The following is a 16,348-nucleotide window of genomic DNA, read 5'->3' as shown; positions in this document are numbered from 1 at the left end:
CCAACTTGTCTGCTTTTAAAAAAGTTTAACATTATTATTTTTCTGTTATAAAATAATGTTTATTATACAAAAACTTGAACAACATGAAAAGCAGGAAGGAGAAAACATTACCCAAAGAAGACTTCTATTTAGATTTTTAGGTAATTCCTTTCATGGGAAGTCTTTTTTCTATAGATTTATAGATTTATGTTTATGTACTTGTGATCATATACAATGTATAACTTTAATATTGTGCTCATTATTCAGATAAAATATCTTCCCAAATTATTATATCGTTTCCAAAGGGATGGGCTATAATTTGCTTAACACTTTCCCTAATTGTCCCTATTAAGTGCTTTCAAGATTGCTTTTACAAATTGCTTTCTCACTAAGAAGTCGTGTGCTGTTGTTTTTAAACAATGCTAGAGACAAAAGGAAATGGCCGAGCTGGAGCGTGAAAGAGAATTAGCTCTGATGGAGCAGGAAATGATGGAGAGGCTCAAAGCAGAGGAGCTCTTACTTCAGCAGGTGAGGCAAGTAGAAGAGTTCAGAGGGGACTGGAATTAACGATGCCAACCTCAGCATGGCACAGCCCAAATGTTGATAAACTTCCCAGCTCCAGTTATTTAGATATGGCTTCCTAATATCTTCATCTTTATGGAAGTGTGTGTCTTCTTTGCTGGAGAAGCAGCAGCCATGAGTTTTCCTGAGTGCCTTCTTGTATACACACATACACATTCCTTTCCACACTGTTGTTGCTGATACAAAAGATGCCATACCTCCAGGTAAGAGGAAAATACAGAGTGTGCTGTCACAGAAGGCAAAGGGAAAGAGTGTTTTGGTGAGATCTGAGTGGTCAACCATATCTATTGCTGAATGGAAAAGTGTTCATCAGAGGCCATCGTAATTTGGCGGGAACAGTGTGGATGGAGTGGTGGGGGTGGGTGGACTTAGGCAGGGGAGATGGAAAATGTAGGCAATGCTTTCAAGGAGATTTTGAGAGCAAGGAGAAATGTTTTTGTGTTTGTTTTGATTTAAGAGCACAGTAGTGGAGGAGTGAGCGGGTGATGGGTTAGGAAATAGAGTAGATGATTCGTAGGGTCAGCTCACCATGGAGTTGAGAGGAAATGGGCCTGGATCATAGGTTAGGCAGGGAGAAGGCACTTCTTTGATTATAATCAAGGGAAAGAGGAGAGAATGGTGTTGGTGGAAGCACCTTCTGTGTACAACTGTTTCTGTCTTTTTAATGAAGTAGGCACCATGTTCACCTGCTAAGAACAAGGTTGTAAGGTAGGAGGTGCGGGCAGAGTGGTGAAGTTAGAAATGGCAGCTTTGGAGAATGGAAGAGAGAGTTGAGGGATATAATTTAGCATTACTTGGTAACAGTTGAAGATCAAGCACTGATAATCGTGCCATTTGGTTTGGTTATGTGATGATGTGATTCTCTTCACTTGGGCCCAGATGTCTGAGTGAAGAAGTGGAGCAGGCAGACCTTTTAATTGAAGCAGGATTGGGGTAGCATGATTAGGGAGCTGAACATATTGGTAAGGGAATTGTTGAAGGGATGGGTCATGGAGTACAAGCTGGAGAGAGGAAAGTTCCAGAGTGGCTTCTGGACTGATTTAATTTATAGAGAGCTTCTAAGCTAAATTTAAGCCACTTCTATGGTTCTACCAGATAATACTTAACCCCACAGTCTTGACTCAAATTTACGTATTTAAAAAGGGGAAAGAAGCCTATTATTTGAGTATGTGGATAGAAAGAAAAACATAGACCTGGCAAATAGCTTCTCTGACTAACCTCCTATCCCTGATATTGAGGTAGAAAACTGCAGGCCCCTTAGAAGGATAGGGCTGTTGAAAACTCTACTGCTTCTGAGTCTTCATTTTCAGTCATTGGCTTATTCTTGAGAGGAGGTTAAAAAGTGTTGAGTTGGGTGTCAAACTGTCATCCAAACAGGCCAGGTGCTTCCTGCAGCAGCCACAACTGTGGATGAGGAGCCATCCTTCCTCTTACAGCTCCTATAGCTGGTATATGTCCCTGTCTATCAAAAATAACAGAATTCCCAGCGGTTCTCCTTCCCCTAGGCAATTACATCGTAAGTGGGAGATACTTAACTCTCTTTGGCTCGCCTACTTTATCCTACTTATGCATAATTTGGCAATACTATCAATAACAAGTTTCTCTAGCCATATTATGTTGACTGGTATGAACTAATCCACTGTGCACTGAATCCTATGTATTGTAGTAGGGTGGAAGAAAAAATAATACTATACAGGAGATGTTATGGCCAGTTAACGGAGTGGATTGGTATGCAGAAATAGGAGAGATCTGTCAACAGAGAAAGGCTTGAGAGAGTGTGGCTGAGATGAAGAAAAACAGAGAGGCCTCTGGGTGCCTTCTGAGTCATGTGAGCTGGAGGTTGGGAACTCTGGTTATTTCCTTGCTGGTTGCAAAAGCAGTTGTCCTCATAGTCAGTACTGCTGACTTGAAATTCCTTGACATTTTAGGCACTCTCCGCAAGCCTAGTTTTTTGTGAACAGGGGCGTATTTTTATTGCCATTTTCTATGTAAGAGCTTAGTTTTGAAGTAAGAGCTTTTTTGTTTTTTATTTGTTTTGAATGGCTTTGAGTGGTTTTGCTCATGTGTGAAGAAAGGGATTAGATTTTGGAAGTTTTTTGAAAATGTCAAAAAGCTGGTTGTTTTGATCAATCTGATTGTTATTTAACAAATACACTTTGCATTATTGTTGAGAGATTGGAGTTATTTAACTTCCTCTACCAATGTCTGAAAGTTGATTGAAACTGTTTCTGCATTTCAGCTACCTACCCCATCACTTTTATCTTAGTAATGATAATATAGGAATACCAAGAAATTACCTTTAAAAGCCTTTTGCAAATAAAATATCAATCACTTTATTATATCTTTACTTGTAAAAATTTATTATTTTAGAATGCATTGTCAGATAGTAGACATTTTATGCTTTGCAGGCCAAGAGGCAAATGTGAGGATATTATGAAGGCATTATGGGATATTATGTAGGAATAACAAGAGAGGAAATGAATTTTTGCAAATTTTTTATTGATGAAATTCAAATAATAATCACTGAATATAACTTTTTTGTTAGGTTTACTATTGAGAATTTTAAAAAAATTTTTAAAAGATAACATTTCACTTGGTTGAAGTTCAGCGTTAGTGTGGTCTATCATCAAAATCTATTTAAAAATGTTTATCTGTGGGCCGGGTGTGGTGGCTCACACCTGTAATCCCAGCACTTTGGGAGGCCGAGGCAGGCGGATCACAGGGTCAGGAGATCGAGACTATCCTGGCTAACGCGGTGAAACCCCGTCTCTACTAAAAATACAAAAAATTAGCTGGAGGTGGTGGTAGGCACCTGTAGTCCCAGCTACTCAGAAGACAGGCGGAAGAATGGCGCGAACCCAGGAGGCGGAGCTTGCAGTGAGCCGAGATCGTGCCACTGCAGTCCAGCCTGGGTGACAGAGTGAGACTCCGCCTCAAAAAAAAAAAAGTTTATATGCTAATGCTGATCTGTAATGAGGTTTTATGTATTTCATCCTTGAAAATGTCTTTTTACATAGTTACTGTCAAAAGTTGCTATCAGTCTATGTGTGTATAATTTAAATTGAGCATATTCATTCCTTAGAAGGTATTTCTAGAATTCTGTTTTTCTCTTGCTGTTTGCCTTTTAGCATGCATTACTTTGTAGAATAGCCACTTCCAACTGAAGGTTGATGGAAGCTTCTTAATTTCATAGTTAAATGGATTTCGAAATACGGAAATTTCCTTTGCACTTAACGTTGAGGCCTTACAACACTCTGGAATTGTAGTTCGAGGTTGGAAAATACATCCACTGCCAATTTGTTTGGGAACGGAGATCTAATGTCTTGTTCTAGTTTTGACAGCACTGGAAGTGTATAAAGCAGCTTTACGTTACTTGTGATTCAAACAACATGAGTTGTTGTTGAAGTGAGTTTACTGCAGTGTAAGTTTTACATATAAGTGATGTTTTGCCATGTAATGTTAGAATGAATTAAGAAACATTATCAAGTCTGCAGCCAAAGCTTAATTTCCAAAGCCATTTAATGTTTGATAATAGTGGTTGGGAGTATTTCTTCTCATTAAGAAAAATTTAAATCCTGTTTACCAATAACTTACTCAAAAAAAAAAACGAGAAAATCTTATTTATAATAGCTTCAAAAAGAATAATATACTTAGGAATAAATATAACCTAGGAAGTGAAACATCTATACCTTGAAAACTGTAAAACACTAATGCAAAAAAATTGAGGAAGACACAAATAAACGGAAAGATATCTTGTGTTCTTATATCAGAAGAGTTAGTATTGTTAAAATGTCTATACTACCTAAAGTAATCTGCAGATTCATCTCAATCCCTATCAAAATTCCAATGGCATTCTTCACAGAAACAGAAAAACCCAATTCTAAAATTTGTGTGGAAGTACAAAAGACCGTGAATAGCCAAAGCAATCCTAAGAAAGAAAAACGAAGTTGGAAGTATCAAATTACTTGATCCAGAATTATGTTACAAAGCCATAGTAATTACAACAGTATGGTATTGGCATAAAAACAGACACATAGACCAGTGGAACAGAATAGAGAACCCAGGAATAAGCCCGAGTATATACGGTCAACTAATTTTTGACAAGCCCTGCAAGAAAACACAAAGGGAAAAGGATAGTCTCTTCAATGAACGGTGTTGGGACAACCAGATATCCACATACAAAAGAATGAAACTGGATCATTGTCTTCCACCATACACAAAAATCAGTTCAAAATAGATTAAAGACCTAAATGGAAGACCTGAAACTGCAAAACTCCTGGAAGAAAACATAGTGTAGAAAAAGCTCCTTGCCATTGGTCTTGGCAATGATTTTTTGGGTATGACACCAAAAGCACAGGCAATAAAAGCAAACCTAAACAAATGGGACTAGGTCAAACTAAAATGCTTTTGCACAGCAAACAATCAGCAAAACAAAAAGGCAGCCTATGGATTTGGAGAAGATATTTGTGAACCATATATCTGATAAGGTCTGATAAGGAGTTAATCTCCAAAATATATAAGGAATGCAAACTTAATAGCAAAAAAGAAAAAAAAAAAAAGGAACCCAATTAAAAAATGGGCAGAGGACCTAAATAGACATTTCTCCAAGGAAGATATAAAAGTGGCCAACAGGTATATTATCAAAAGTGACAAGTAATGTTCAACACCGCTAGTCATCAGGGAAGTGCAAATCAAAACCACTATGAGACACTACCTCACCCCTATTAGGATGGCTACTTTTTTTTTTTTTTCGGACACAGAGTCTCGCTCTTTTACCCAGGCTGGAGTGAAGTGGCGTGATCTTAGCCCACTCCAACCTCTGCTCCCTGGGCTCAAATGATTCTCCTGCCTCAGCCTCCTGAGTAGCTGGGATTACAGGCACCCGCCACCACACCTGGCTAATTTTTTTTTTTTTTTGTATTTTTAGTAGAGACAGGATTTCACCATGTTGGCCAGGCTGGTCTTGAACTCCTGACCTCAGGTGATCCACTCACCTCGGCCTCCCAAAGTGTTAGGATTATAGGCATGAGCCACTGTGCCCGGCCTAGAATGGCTGTTATCAGAAAGGGAAGAGACATGGCCGGGTGCAGTGGCTCACGCCTGTAATCCCAGCACTTTGGGAGGCTAAGGTGGGCGGATCACAAGGTCAGGAGATTGAGACCATTCTAGCTAACATAGTGAAACCCCATCTCTACTAAAAATACAAAAACCTAGCCGGGCGTGATGGCGGGTGCCTGTAGTCCCAGCTACTCAGGAGGCTAAGACAGGAGAATGGTGTGAACCCGGGAGGTAGAGCTTGCAGTGAGCTGAGATGACGCCACTGCACTCCAGCCTGGGTGACAGAGCGAGACTTCGTCTCCAAAAAAAAAAGAAAGGAAAGAGACACATATTGGTGAATTGGTGAGGGTGTGGAGAAAGGTGAACTGTTCTACACTGTTGATGGGAATACAAATTGGTGCAGCTATTATGCAAAACGGTATGGGTGTATTTCAAAAAATTAAAAGCTACCATATGACCCAGTAATTCCTCTTCTCAGTATATATTCAAAGGAAATGAAACCAGCACCTCATAGAGATTACCTGCACTCCCATGTCCATTGCAGCATTATTTACAATAGCCAAGATTTGGAAACAACATAAATGTCTGTCAGTGGATGACTGGATAAAGAAATTGTGAGCTGATCACAGTGGCTCACACCTGTAATCCCAGTACTTTGGGAGGCCGAGACCTGAGGATCACTTGAGGTCCGGAGTTCGAGACCAGCCTGGGCAACATAGAGAGACCTCATCTCTAGAAAAAATTTATGAATTATCCAGGCATGATGATGATGGCATGCACCTGTGGTCCCAGCTACTCAGGAAGCTGAGGTGGGAGGATTGCTTGAGCCCCGGAGGTTGAGGCAGCGCCACTGCACTCCCACCTGGGTGACAGAGCAAGACCCTGTCTCAAAAAAAAGTAAGATGTATTTCTCATGTATATCGTCTATATATATCTCACATGTATGTATCACATATATGTATATATAAAAGAATATTATTCAGCTTTAAGAAAGAAGTAGATCCTGCCATTTGTGATGACATGGATGAAACTGAAGGACATGATGTTAAGTGAAATAAACCAGACATCAAAAGAAAAATACCACATGCTGTCTATGTGGAAATCTTAAAAAAAATGTTGAATACATAAAAAGAGAGAATAGAACAGTGGTTACCAAGAGGTGGAGTGGGGGTAGGCCTGGAAGAAGAATGAGGAGATGTAGGTCAAAAGGTACAAAATTGCAATTGTGTAGTATGAATAAATGTAGAGATCTAAAGTACAGCATGAGGATGATAGCCAATAAGATTGTATTGTGTACTAGAAATTTTTTAAGAGAGTAGATTTTAGGTGCTCTTACCATACAAAAGTAACTGTCTAAGATGATGGATATTGAAGTTGCTTACCTGTGGTAAGCATTCACTATGTATATCTATATCAAAACATTATATGCACTTTCAATTTACACAATAAAAAGTTAAACCTTGGCCCTGAGCTCAAAAATTCATAATATAACTGTTAAGCCATGGAATTGCTGTGTGGTAGGACATCAGGATATATTCAACTTCTGTTTCTGACAAAAATTCACAGAACTGATGGTCCAGTTTACAAGAGTGAATGAAGGTCACTGTTGACACTGCTGGATCAATAACACATCATAGATTCAAATACTTTCACAGAGTAGCTGCTGTTGAGTAACATGATGAACACTTACCAGCTTTAAACACTCTATTTTCTCATGAGCTTTGTAAATTTGTTCAGCTCAGCCTTTTTCTATTCTACACGTATTTTTGTCACTGTCAGCTATGACACATCTTAGCAGATTTCACGGCAGGTTGTATTGAATCAGTGTTTCTACACGACTTTGAAAATACTCTTGTCTGTAATTGTTCCATGAAGACTGTATTAGTCCGTTTTCAAGCAGCTGATAAAGACATACCCAACACTGGGAAGAAAAAGAGGTTTAATTGGACTTACAGTTCCACATTGCTGGGGAGGTCTCAGAATCATGGTGGGAGGTGAAAGGCACTTCTTACATGGTGGCAGCAAGAGAAAATGAGGAAGAAGCAAAAGTGGAAACCCCTGATAAACCCATCAGATCTCGTGAGACTTATTCACTATTGCGAGAATAGCACAGGGAAGACCAGCTCCCATGATTCAGTTACCTCCTTCTGGGTCCCTCCCACGACACTTGGGAATTCTGGGAGATACAATTCAAGTTGAGATTTGAATGGGGACACAGCCAAACCACATCAAAGACTATTCATAGAGGTTTGGTTTTTTAGTCACTTCAAACTCAGCATTGACCCTTTCCATAAACAACAACTGAGCAGTTTCGGGAACATCTGTCTGCTTATCAGGAACCAAGGAAAGCCACTCAGAATCATGTGCCTTGTTTTTAGTTGACTATTGATGTTGCTCCCAGTGTCAACTCTGAGCAGCTGTTCTCATCAAAAGGCTAAAATCTTAGACAAGTTTGTTTTTTCCTGGACACATTTTTTTGGCCACTGAAATAAAACATGTTTTAATTCACTCACCATTGGTAAATATCTTTCCTTGTTTTCATAACAAATGAGCCTCTTGGAACCCTACTTTTGTTGCAGACTTATTTTTAATTTTTGTAAATAAATTCTGCTGTGATAATTCTGTTTTTGTTATTTTTATTTTTTTAAGACAGAGTCTTGCTCTGTCACCCAGGCTGGAGTGCAGTGGCATGATCTCAGCTCACTGCAACCTCTGCCTCCCCGATTCAAGCAATTCTCTTGCCTCAGCCTCCCAAGTGGCTGAGACTACAGGCACCTGCTACCACGCCTGACTAATTTTTTTGGTATTTTTAGTAGAGACGGGGTTTCACCTTGTTGGCCAGGCTGGTCTTGAACTCCTGACCTCAGGCCTTCCAAGTGCTGGGATTACAGGTGTGAGCCACCATGCCCAGCCAATTCTGTTTTAAATTTTCTAATTTTTTTGGCCTTTGTGCTCCGTGAGCTGGGACTATTGTGATGAGTGCTTAGTCTGGTAATGTTGATATTTATTATATTCTTTTAGTAGAGTGGCACTGTATAGCAGGAAACATATTTTGCCATTTAATTTGATGACAAAATAATACACGCTCTAGTGTGCCTTAAAAGTGCGACATTCAAAATTCACTATTTTTCTTTTTTTTTCTCAAAATTTTGTTTAGAGATGGGGGTCTCGCTATGCTGCCCACGCTAGTCTTGAACTCCTGGCTTCAAGTAATCCTCCTGCCTCACTCCTGAGCAGCTGGGATTACAGGAATGAGCCACCCATCCCTGGCTTTCTTGTTTTGACATAATGGATATAATTTTTTAAAATGTCACAATATAGTGATACCATGGCACTCCAAACACTGCTGTTACAATGATGTTATTGCGGTTTGTAGTGTGCTGGGCAGCCAGGCAAAGTGGTGAGTGCACCACATGTGGTCTCTGTTACAACTACTACACTCTGCTATGGCAGCACAAAAGCGCTCATAGACAATACATAAACAAATTAGCATGGCTGTGTTTCAATAAAGCTTTAAGAATGCTGAAATTTACATTTCATACTGTTTTCCTATGTCATGAAATATTATTTCTTTTAAACTTTTTCTATTTAAAAACGTAAAAGCCATTCTTTCTTTGTAAGCTATAAAAAAGAAGAGGTGGGTTGGCTTTGGCCCACAGGCTTTATTGCTGAACCCTATTCTAGTGTGTCAGATATGCTGAGTTGGGAGCAAATATATTGTTGGTTAGTCGTGATTTCAGATGATATTCTTTTTTCTTCTTTTCTTTTTCTTTTTTTTTTTTTTTTTTGAAAGGGAGTCTTACTCTGTTGCCTAGGCTGGAATGCAATGGCACAATCTCGGCTCACTGCAACCTCCACCTCCCAGGTTCAAGCGATTCTCCTGCCTCAGCCTCCCGAGTAGCTGAGATTACAGGCGTGTGCCACCCTGCCCAGCTAATTTTTGTATTTTTAGTAGAGACAGGGTTTCACCATGTTGGCCAGGCTGGTCTCAAACTCCTGACCTCAGATGATCTGCCTACCTTGGCTTCCCAAAGTGCTGGGATTACAGGCGTGAGCCATCAGATAATATTCTGAAGAGTTTCTCACACACTCTTCTACAACCAATGTGTGGCTATTTGAAGACCCATCTATGCTTAAAGAAATTTATCTGGAAAATTATTGCAATCTCATTTATTACTTTAAGAAGAAAAGAGAAAATAATTTTGTACAAATTGTGCTTTCCATAATTTGCAATTAAGGAAGATTAAAATCTTTTTTAAAAATTTTATGCTTCAGGAAACATTTGTAGAAACTAAAATATTAGTTGGATGTGACCATTTATTGTAAGTTTCTGAAATGAAGGTGGGTATAAACTTAATTATCTTGCAATTAATCTAACTGTAATATGACATATTTCTGAATATTCAGCAACAGCTGGCATTGCAGCTGGAGTTGGAAATGCAAGAAAAGGAGAGGCAGAGAATACAAGAACTACAGAGAGCTCAAGAACAATTAGACAAGGTAATTTGAAGTTTTATAAATGTCGGTTTTATTTGAAACTCTTTAGAAACTTCAAACTGTTTATTTCAGCTGTTAGCAGAAGGACCATGGGATTTGTAGTCTGAAGACATGCTACATATTAGCTGTGTAAGCTAAACAAGTCTCATAACCTTTTTCAGTCTCAGTTTACCTGTTTCAAAACTAGAGCTAGCAGTATAATACTATTAGCAATGTCTCACTGGATCTTTTTTTTTTTTTGAGACGGAGTCTCACTCTTGTTGCCCAGGCTGAAGTGCAATGGCGCAATGTTGGCTCACTGCAACCTGGGCCTCCTGGGTTCAAGCGATTCTCCTACCTCAGCCTCCCGAGTAGCTGGGATTACAGGCACTCACCACCACGCCTGGCTAATTTTGTATTTTTAGTAGAGACAGGGTTTCTCCATGTTGGTCAGGTTGGTCTTGAACTCCTGACCTCAGGTGATCCACCCTCCTTGGCCTCCCAAAGTGCTGGGATTACAGGCGTGAGCCACCGCGCCTGGCCATCTCACTGGATTCTTATACAATCAAATACAATCATGTTTGTGAAACTTCTCTGTGAGCAGTAGGGTTCTCTAATAGTGATAACCTCAACATTTTAGTCAAGAGTTAGCTGTTCCTAGTTACAGTAGCTGATGTTGAATATTGAGGGTATTCCGATCTCGGAGGCAGTAGTATATATCTTTATGTTAATGTATTAACAACAAGAATTTACATTTTAAAACATGTTCATACATGGACTTTCATGCCTTTTATTAAAATAAACTATGCAGTAACTTTTTTCTTTCTTTTTTTTTATTTGAGACAAAGTCTTGCTCTGTCACCCAGGCTGGAGTGCAGTGGCGTGATCTCGGCTCACTGCAACTTCCACCTCCCGGGTTCAAGCAATTCTCATGCCTCAGCCTCCTGAGTAGCTGGGATGACAGGCACACACAACCATGCTTGGCTAGTTTTTTGTATTTTTAGTAGAGATGGGGTTTCGCCATGTTGTCCAAGCTGATCTCGAACTCCTGAGCTCAGGCAATCTGCCCACCTTGTCCTCCCAAATTGCTAGGATTACAGATGTGGGCCACTGCACCCGGCCTGCAGTAACTTATTTCAAGAAAGCCCATCTTCATTGGTTGTGTCTGTATCATGTCAGTTCTCTAGTTTGACCCATATTTCCTGCATCCAAAAGCTATGAGTCATATAGACCGATATTCTAGATGACTGAGTTTATAGCTACTATCTCTTAATCAAATGTTGCTCCCCCTTTTTATTCCATAATTAAAACTGAAAAAAGAAGCAGGTTTTATAGACAATGTTCATTATGTTTATTGACGCTTAGATGAGCGAATCATTTATTAAAGCAATATTTAAAAAGTATGAATGGTGAATTAAATCAAAAAGTGAGATTTTTGTAAAAGGATAAAAGCCCTATACATAGTTTTAAAAAATACAGATGCTGATGCTGTCTTGAGTCTGAGTGTAGTGCGAGCACAGGGATATGCCTGTATACACACACACACAAGCATCCCCTTTCTCTTTAAGATTCACAAAGAAATAATGTTTACGGTGATGGAGATCTCAAATATCCTGATTTGATCATTACATATTGTATGCTTGTATCAAAATATCACATGTACATCATAAATATGTACAGCTATTATATATCAGTAAAAATGAAAAATTAGAGAAATTTTGAAAAAGATTCACGGATCTAAACTGAAAGAGAAAATACAGGAATATATCAAGAAGGCAGTGATCAAAATAAAGGAATTTAAAGTATTTTTTAATCAAAGTGACCTGATAGCTACATTAAAATGCTTCAAAGTCCATAGGAAGGATTGGTCTCTATTTTGTGGCTCCAGAGAGCCACACTCATGTTATTTTACTATCTCCAGGCATCATCAGCTTGTGTGACCACAGCCAGAATAACTTTAGTAATTCCTATTTCTATAGGCTTATCATCCCTCACCATAGCATAGGTACTCCCCTGCAAAGTACCACTCCCTCGCCCATTGCTCAGAGATGAGTCCACTCATGTGCTTTCCCCTGGCCTTCTTATGGCTGCAGATTCACAATGTAAACTATCATGTGCAAAGGGAAATTTGCTGGAAGGATTCTGGGTTGAAGGAAGAGTTTAACACATAAACTGTGAAGGACTCTGGTATCACTGGGCCTTTCAGACTTTGGGAGCAAGAGAATCAGATGCTACCAGGGCTCTCCCCTCTGCTGCTCCCTGGTTGGTTGTTTCACTCTTTCACTATGGGCTGCTTTGCTGTACATGGGTAGGGAACATGGGCCTTAATGGCTTCTGAGGCTTAGAATGTTGTGGCTTCTACCATCTAAGAGGAATGGATGCCTTGTTTTAGTTTCAGTTAAGAAAATAATCTTGGAGAAGGATTCTGACTGGCTTAGTTTGTGTCAAATATCCATCTCTGTGGCAGGGGAACATAGTCCTATAAGAATATGGATGTTCCCCATATAGCCTTGTGGATGCTGGATAAGAAGTTACCAGGAAAATGGAGTGGTCTTGGGAAAACAGTGCTGTTTATGTCCCTATCATTAGGGTAACCATATGTATGATCAAGAAATCACTGGTTTTCTAGCAGCCGAAATGAATCAGCTCAGGGTCAGTTAGGCCACCCTGCTGCTTTAGAATGAAAAGGTAGATGGCCTAGAAAGGTTTGGCTGACTAGAAGAATGTTTTCACATTCAGAAAGAGGCCTCCCTTATTGGGCAGTATATTCCTACTGCAGTGCTCAGAGTATTAAAGACGGCATTGCTCAGGTCCTGTGGGAGGACTTGTGCGTTGGGCCAGATTAGTTCCTATAGAGCTGTTTACTTCTTTCTCAGTATGTGCAAAACTCTACTTAAGTGTAGTTTCTCTTTAAAATCTCTTGTTCTAAGGTTCTATTAGAATTTTTATTTTGGCAGATATTTTGTCACTTTTTATATTGGCAGATAGTTTGGCTTCAGTTTGAATGTTTCAGTCCATTTCATTTTTAAAAAAGTTTTATTTAATTATATATAAAACATGGTTGCCTTCTATTAGTATACAGTATTAAATAAGACTGTGATCTGCAGTTTTGTAATATGTAATCAGATCATTCTCTTTCAGAGTGACAGCATTTTTGCTTTAAATCGATCATAGCATTGTGTAAAAGTAAAAATGCCAAAAATTAAACATGAAATCAAAATGAAGTATATTCAAAGTATTTTCTTAATTTTTATATATTATAGGAGATGAGAATGAATATGGAAAATCTAGTTAGGAGTGAAGATACTCTACATTCAGAGGTGAGAAGAAAAAGTCATTCTATGTTACGTGAAACGAATTGAGTATCCTAGAATGTAAAGCTTAATTTTGATGCATAAGTAGCTAAATTTTTAGCAAGTATATTATCAAAACTGATAGCCCATATATATTTTCTGGTAATAACAAGTCACAAATAATGTGCTTTGAAGCAAAATCTCACAACAGGTAAAAACTGGACATTCAGTTTTTGTTTGGATTTTAAAAAACTAGGCTTTCTTGACATATTGAAGCTATTTACCACATAATTACTTACAATTATTTTAAATTTCTGCAGGTTTTTTAAAAAAAGTTTTAGCATTTATTACCAGAATTCTAGCTTTACATTCTAGGATACTCAATTCTTTACCAGAATTCTCTTGTCATTAACAGAAATTGGTTAATTCTACTAATTAATGTTGAATTTTGATGTTATAAATCAGAAAATTTTTAATCAAAATTGAAATAAAAGTAATGTATTAATTTTGAAATCATTTAAAAATAAAAATCAATTTTTTGATTGTAGGAAGCAACACTAGACTCAGGCAAAACACTAGCTGAAATCAGCGATCGTTATGGAGCACCTAACTTGAGCAGAGTGGAAGAACTTGATGAACCAATGTTTTCTGATGTCAGTATCAGCGTGTTTTGTAAAAAAAACTCTTTTTTGTTTTTACTTTTGATTTTTTTTTACTTAGGTAAAGCCTAGAGAAAATGAGGCTATGCCAGGATTGGTTGGCAAATGGGCCTTTTGCCATTTCACTGAAAGAAAATCAGTTCCCTGGTTGGGGATTATATTCCTAATTGGCATTCTGCCCTTTTGTGAAGTGTGTCACTGGCTTATCTATATCTCTGTATCTGTGACCTCAAAACCTCTTCAAAATATGTTTTAAAATCATTTTGTGAAATATATAATCTTTAAATTTGGTGTGGGGGTCACGATTTTTGTTCTCAGTAGCAAACCCTGGAACCAAATGAATGCCTTAACAAACATACCACATCTTCCATATGCCAGGCACTGATGCTGTGGTGAATAAGGCAGATGGCTTTGACCTTGTGGAGTTTATTGTCAGTGGAGAAACGGACAATTAGATGAGCATTTAATAGTCATGGTTAGCGTAATTTATTGTCTAAACCAGTATGCTTTTGAGAATGACAGCCAGATCAGCAGATGTAAGCCAGGACTGTCCTGGAAGAAGGGCACATTTTGGTCACTTTAATTGGTGTACACTGACAAGGGGGGACAGCCAGCACAGTTGAGGAACCTCAGTCAGGGAAGGAAGCTAATGATTTGCTACTCACTGGTGGCATGGGAGGCTGAGGATAGTGCTCCAGGCAGAGAGCACGGAAGGTGTGAAGACCCAGATAGGAGAGTGTGTAGAGAGAGTGAGGCAGGGAGGGGTGAGAGCTGAGGCCAGGGAGAAAGCAGGGGCCAGACCATGAGAGCACTTGTCATTTCTGTTCAGAGGCTTAGAGTTTATCCTGAAGGCAGTGGAGACTCATATGATGAGAACTTAACTTTGCAAAGACCATCTGGTAACAGTGTGGGGAAGAAAATGGAGAAGTAGGTGTCAGGAGATGGCTTAGGAGGTAGTAATCTAGGGGACAAGATGTTGATGGCCTGAAGTAAATGTTATTTTCAAGAGCTGTTCAGAAAGTGGAGCTGCACAGCCTCAGTGCTAATTGTTTAAAGTTTTATTAAATGTCAGCTATGATTTGGCACTATGCAGGGAGCTAGAAAATGCCAATGAACAAAATGGATTGGGCTTCTGCCCTTGGGGGCCATGGGCCAATGGGGAAGGTTCTTTGAGGGACAGAGTAGGGAGAGACCTGACCTGGGCTGGACAAGTCTTCCTGAGGAGTTGAAGTTCAAGGAATTATACTGAGATAAGCCCAGAGGATAGAGATGGCAAAATGCTTTCAAGGGACTGAAGTCATCCAGTATTAATGGCTAAGGTGTATGGAGCTAGGAAAATGGTGTGATTTTAAGCTGGAGAGGTGGATAAAGGCAGAGCACACTGGGTCTTGTATGTTGCCTTAGGGATTTTGGACTTAAGTGCAGTAGGAGTTATTGAAAGGACTTAAAGAGTCAATCTGTGTTTTTATAAGGTGGAGAGAGGATTGGTGTGGAGCAGGAGTGGAAAAAGGGAGACCACTTAGGAAGTTATTGCACTGATCCAGATGTAAGATGACTAGGGTTAGACAGCAGAGACGGAGGGAACTGAGTGGATTTAAGATTAGCTTACAGGATCAGTGCGGGGCAGGGTCAGGATGAAGCCTAAATGTCTTCCTTGGGCTACTGAGTTAAGAGTGTTAACATTTGATGAGTTGATGAACATAAGAGGAAGCAGGTTTTTAAAAAATGATGGCTTCAGTTGCAGAGATGTTGACTCTCAGGTGGCTCTGAGATATGCAGGTGAAAACAGCCAAGAACAGCTGATGTTAGGAAGGGGCCCAGGCCAGAAACATAAATTCAGCAGTCATGGGCATATGTGCTGAATGAAGCAAGGGGAGTGAGTAAGGTACCTAGGAGAGTGTGCAGTGTGTAAAGGCCTGGGGGCTCAGGGAGGAACCGTTAGCAATTCCAACATTGAAGGGATGGCCACAGGAAGAGGAGCCTACAAGAAGGATGAGAATGCATAGTAAGAGAAGTAGAAGAAAGGATGGAACAATAACTACTTTGAGAACATAATTTATGGTTATATTCAATTTGAGTATCATTTGAAATCATCTGAAACTCCCAAAAAGTTTCATTCATGTAGTCACATAGAAGTTACCTAAACTTTATTTCTTTGGCTTGTGCCTTTTCACAGTTCTAATTGTATTAAGGCATATTTACTTTTTGTTTTGCTTTTAGGTTGCATTAAACATTGATCAAGATTTGTAGGACCAACCAACCTAAGAGCAATAAATGTTTTTGTTTGTTTCAAATTTCAAA

General features: G+C 39.2%; 2 protein-coding genes across 2 annotated transcripts in view; one reads left to right on the top strand and one right to left on the bottom strand.

Annotated features, from left to right (window-relative positions):
• Positions 1 to 7,643, bottom strand: part of DYDC2 (DPY30 domain containing 2) — a 23,523-nt gene extending 15,880 nt beyond the window's left edge. The window contains exon 1 of the mRNA XM_032170739.2: positions 7,573 to 7,643. Within this exon, the coding sequence (XP_032026630.1) occupies positions 7,573 to 7,605 (33 nt within the window). The 5' untranslated portion in view covers positions 7,606 to 7,643. The remainder of the gene's footprint in view (positions 1 to 7,572) is intronic.
• The window catches only part of DYDC1 (DPY30 domain containing 1), a 17,872-nt gene extending 1,524 nt beyond the window's left edge, over positions 1 to 16,348 (top strand). The window contains exons 3-7 of the mRNA XM_058435787.1: positions 406 to 507; positions 10,027 to 10,119; positions 13,359 to 13,415; positions 13,937 to 14,041; positions 16,268 to 16,348. Of these exons, the coding sequence (XP_058291770.1) occupies positions 406 to 507; positions 10,027 to 10,119; positions 13,359 to 13,415; positions 13,937 to 14,041; positions 16,268 to 16,297 (387 nt within the window). The 3' untranslated portion in view covers positions 16,298 to 16,348. The remainder of the gene's footprint in view (positions 1 to 405; positions 508 to 10,026; positions 10,120 to 13,358; positions 13,416 to 13,936; positions 14,042 to 16,267) is intronic.

Source organism: Hylobates moloch, unplaced genomic scaffold (assembly GCF_009828535.3).
Source record: "Hylobates moloch isolate HMO894 unplaced genomic scaffold, HMol_V3 SCAFFOLD_3, whole genome shotgun sequence".
Classification (NCBI taxonomy): Eukaryota; Metazoa; Chordata; class Mammalia; order Primates; family Hylobatidae; genus Hylobates; species Hylobates moloch.
The sequence above is the reverse complement of the archived record's forward strand: the minus strand, read 5'-3'. Positions and strand labels throughout refer to the sequence as shown.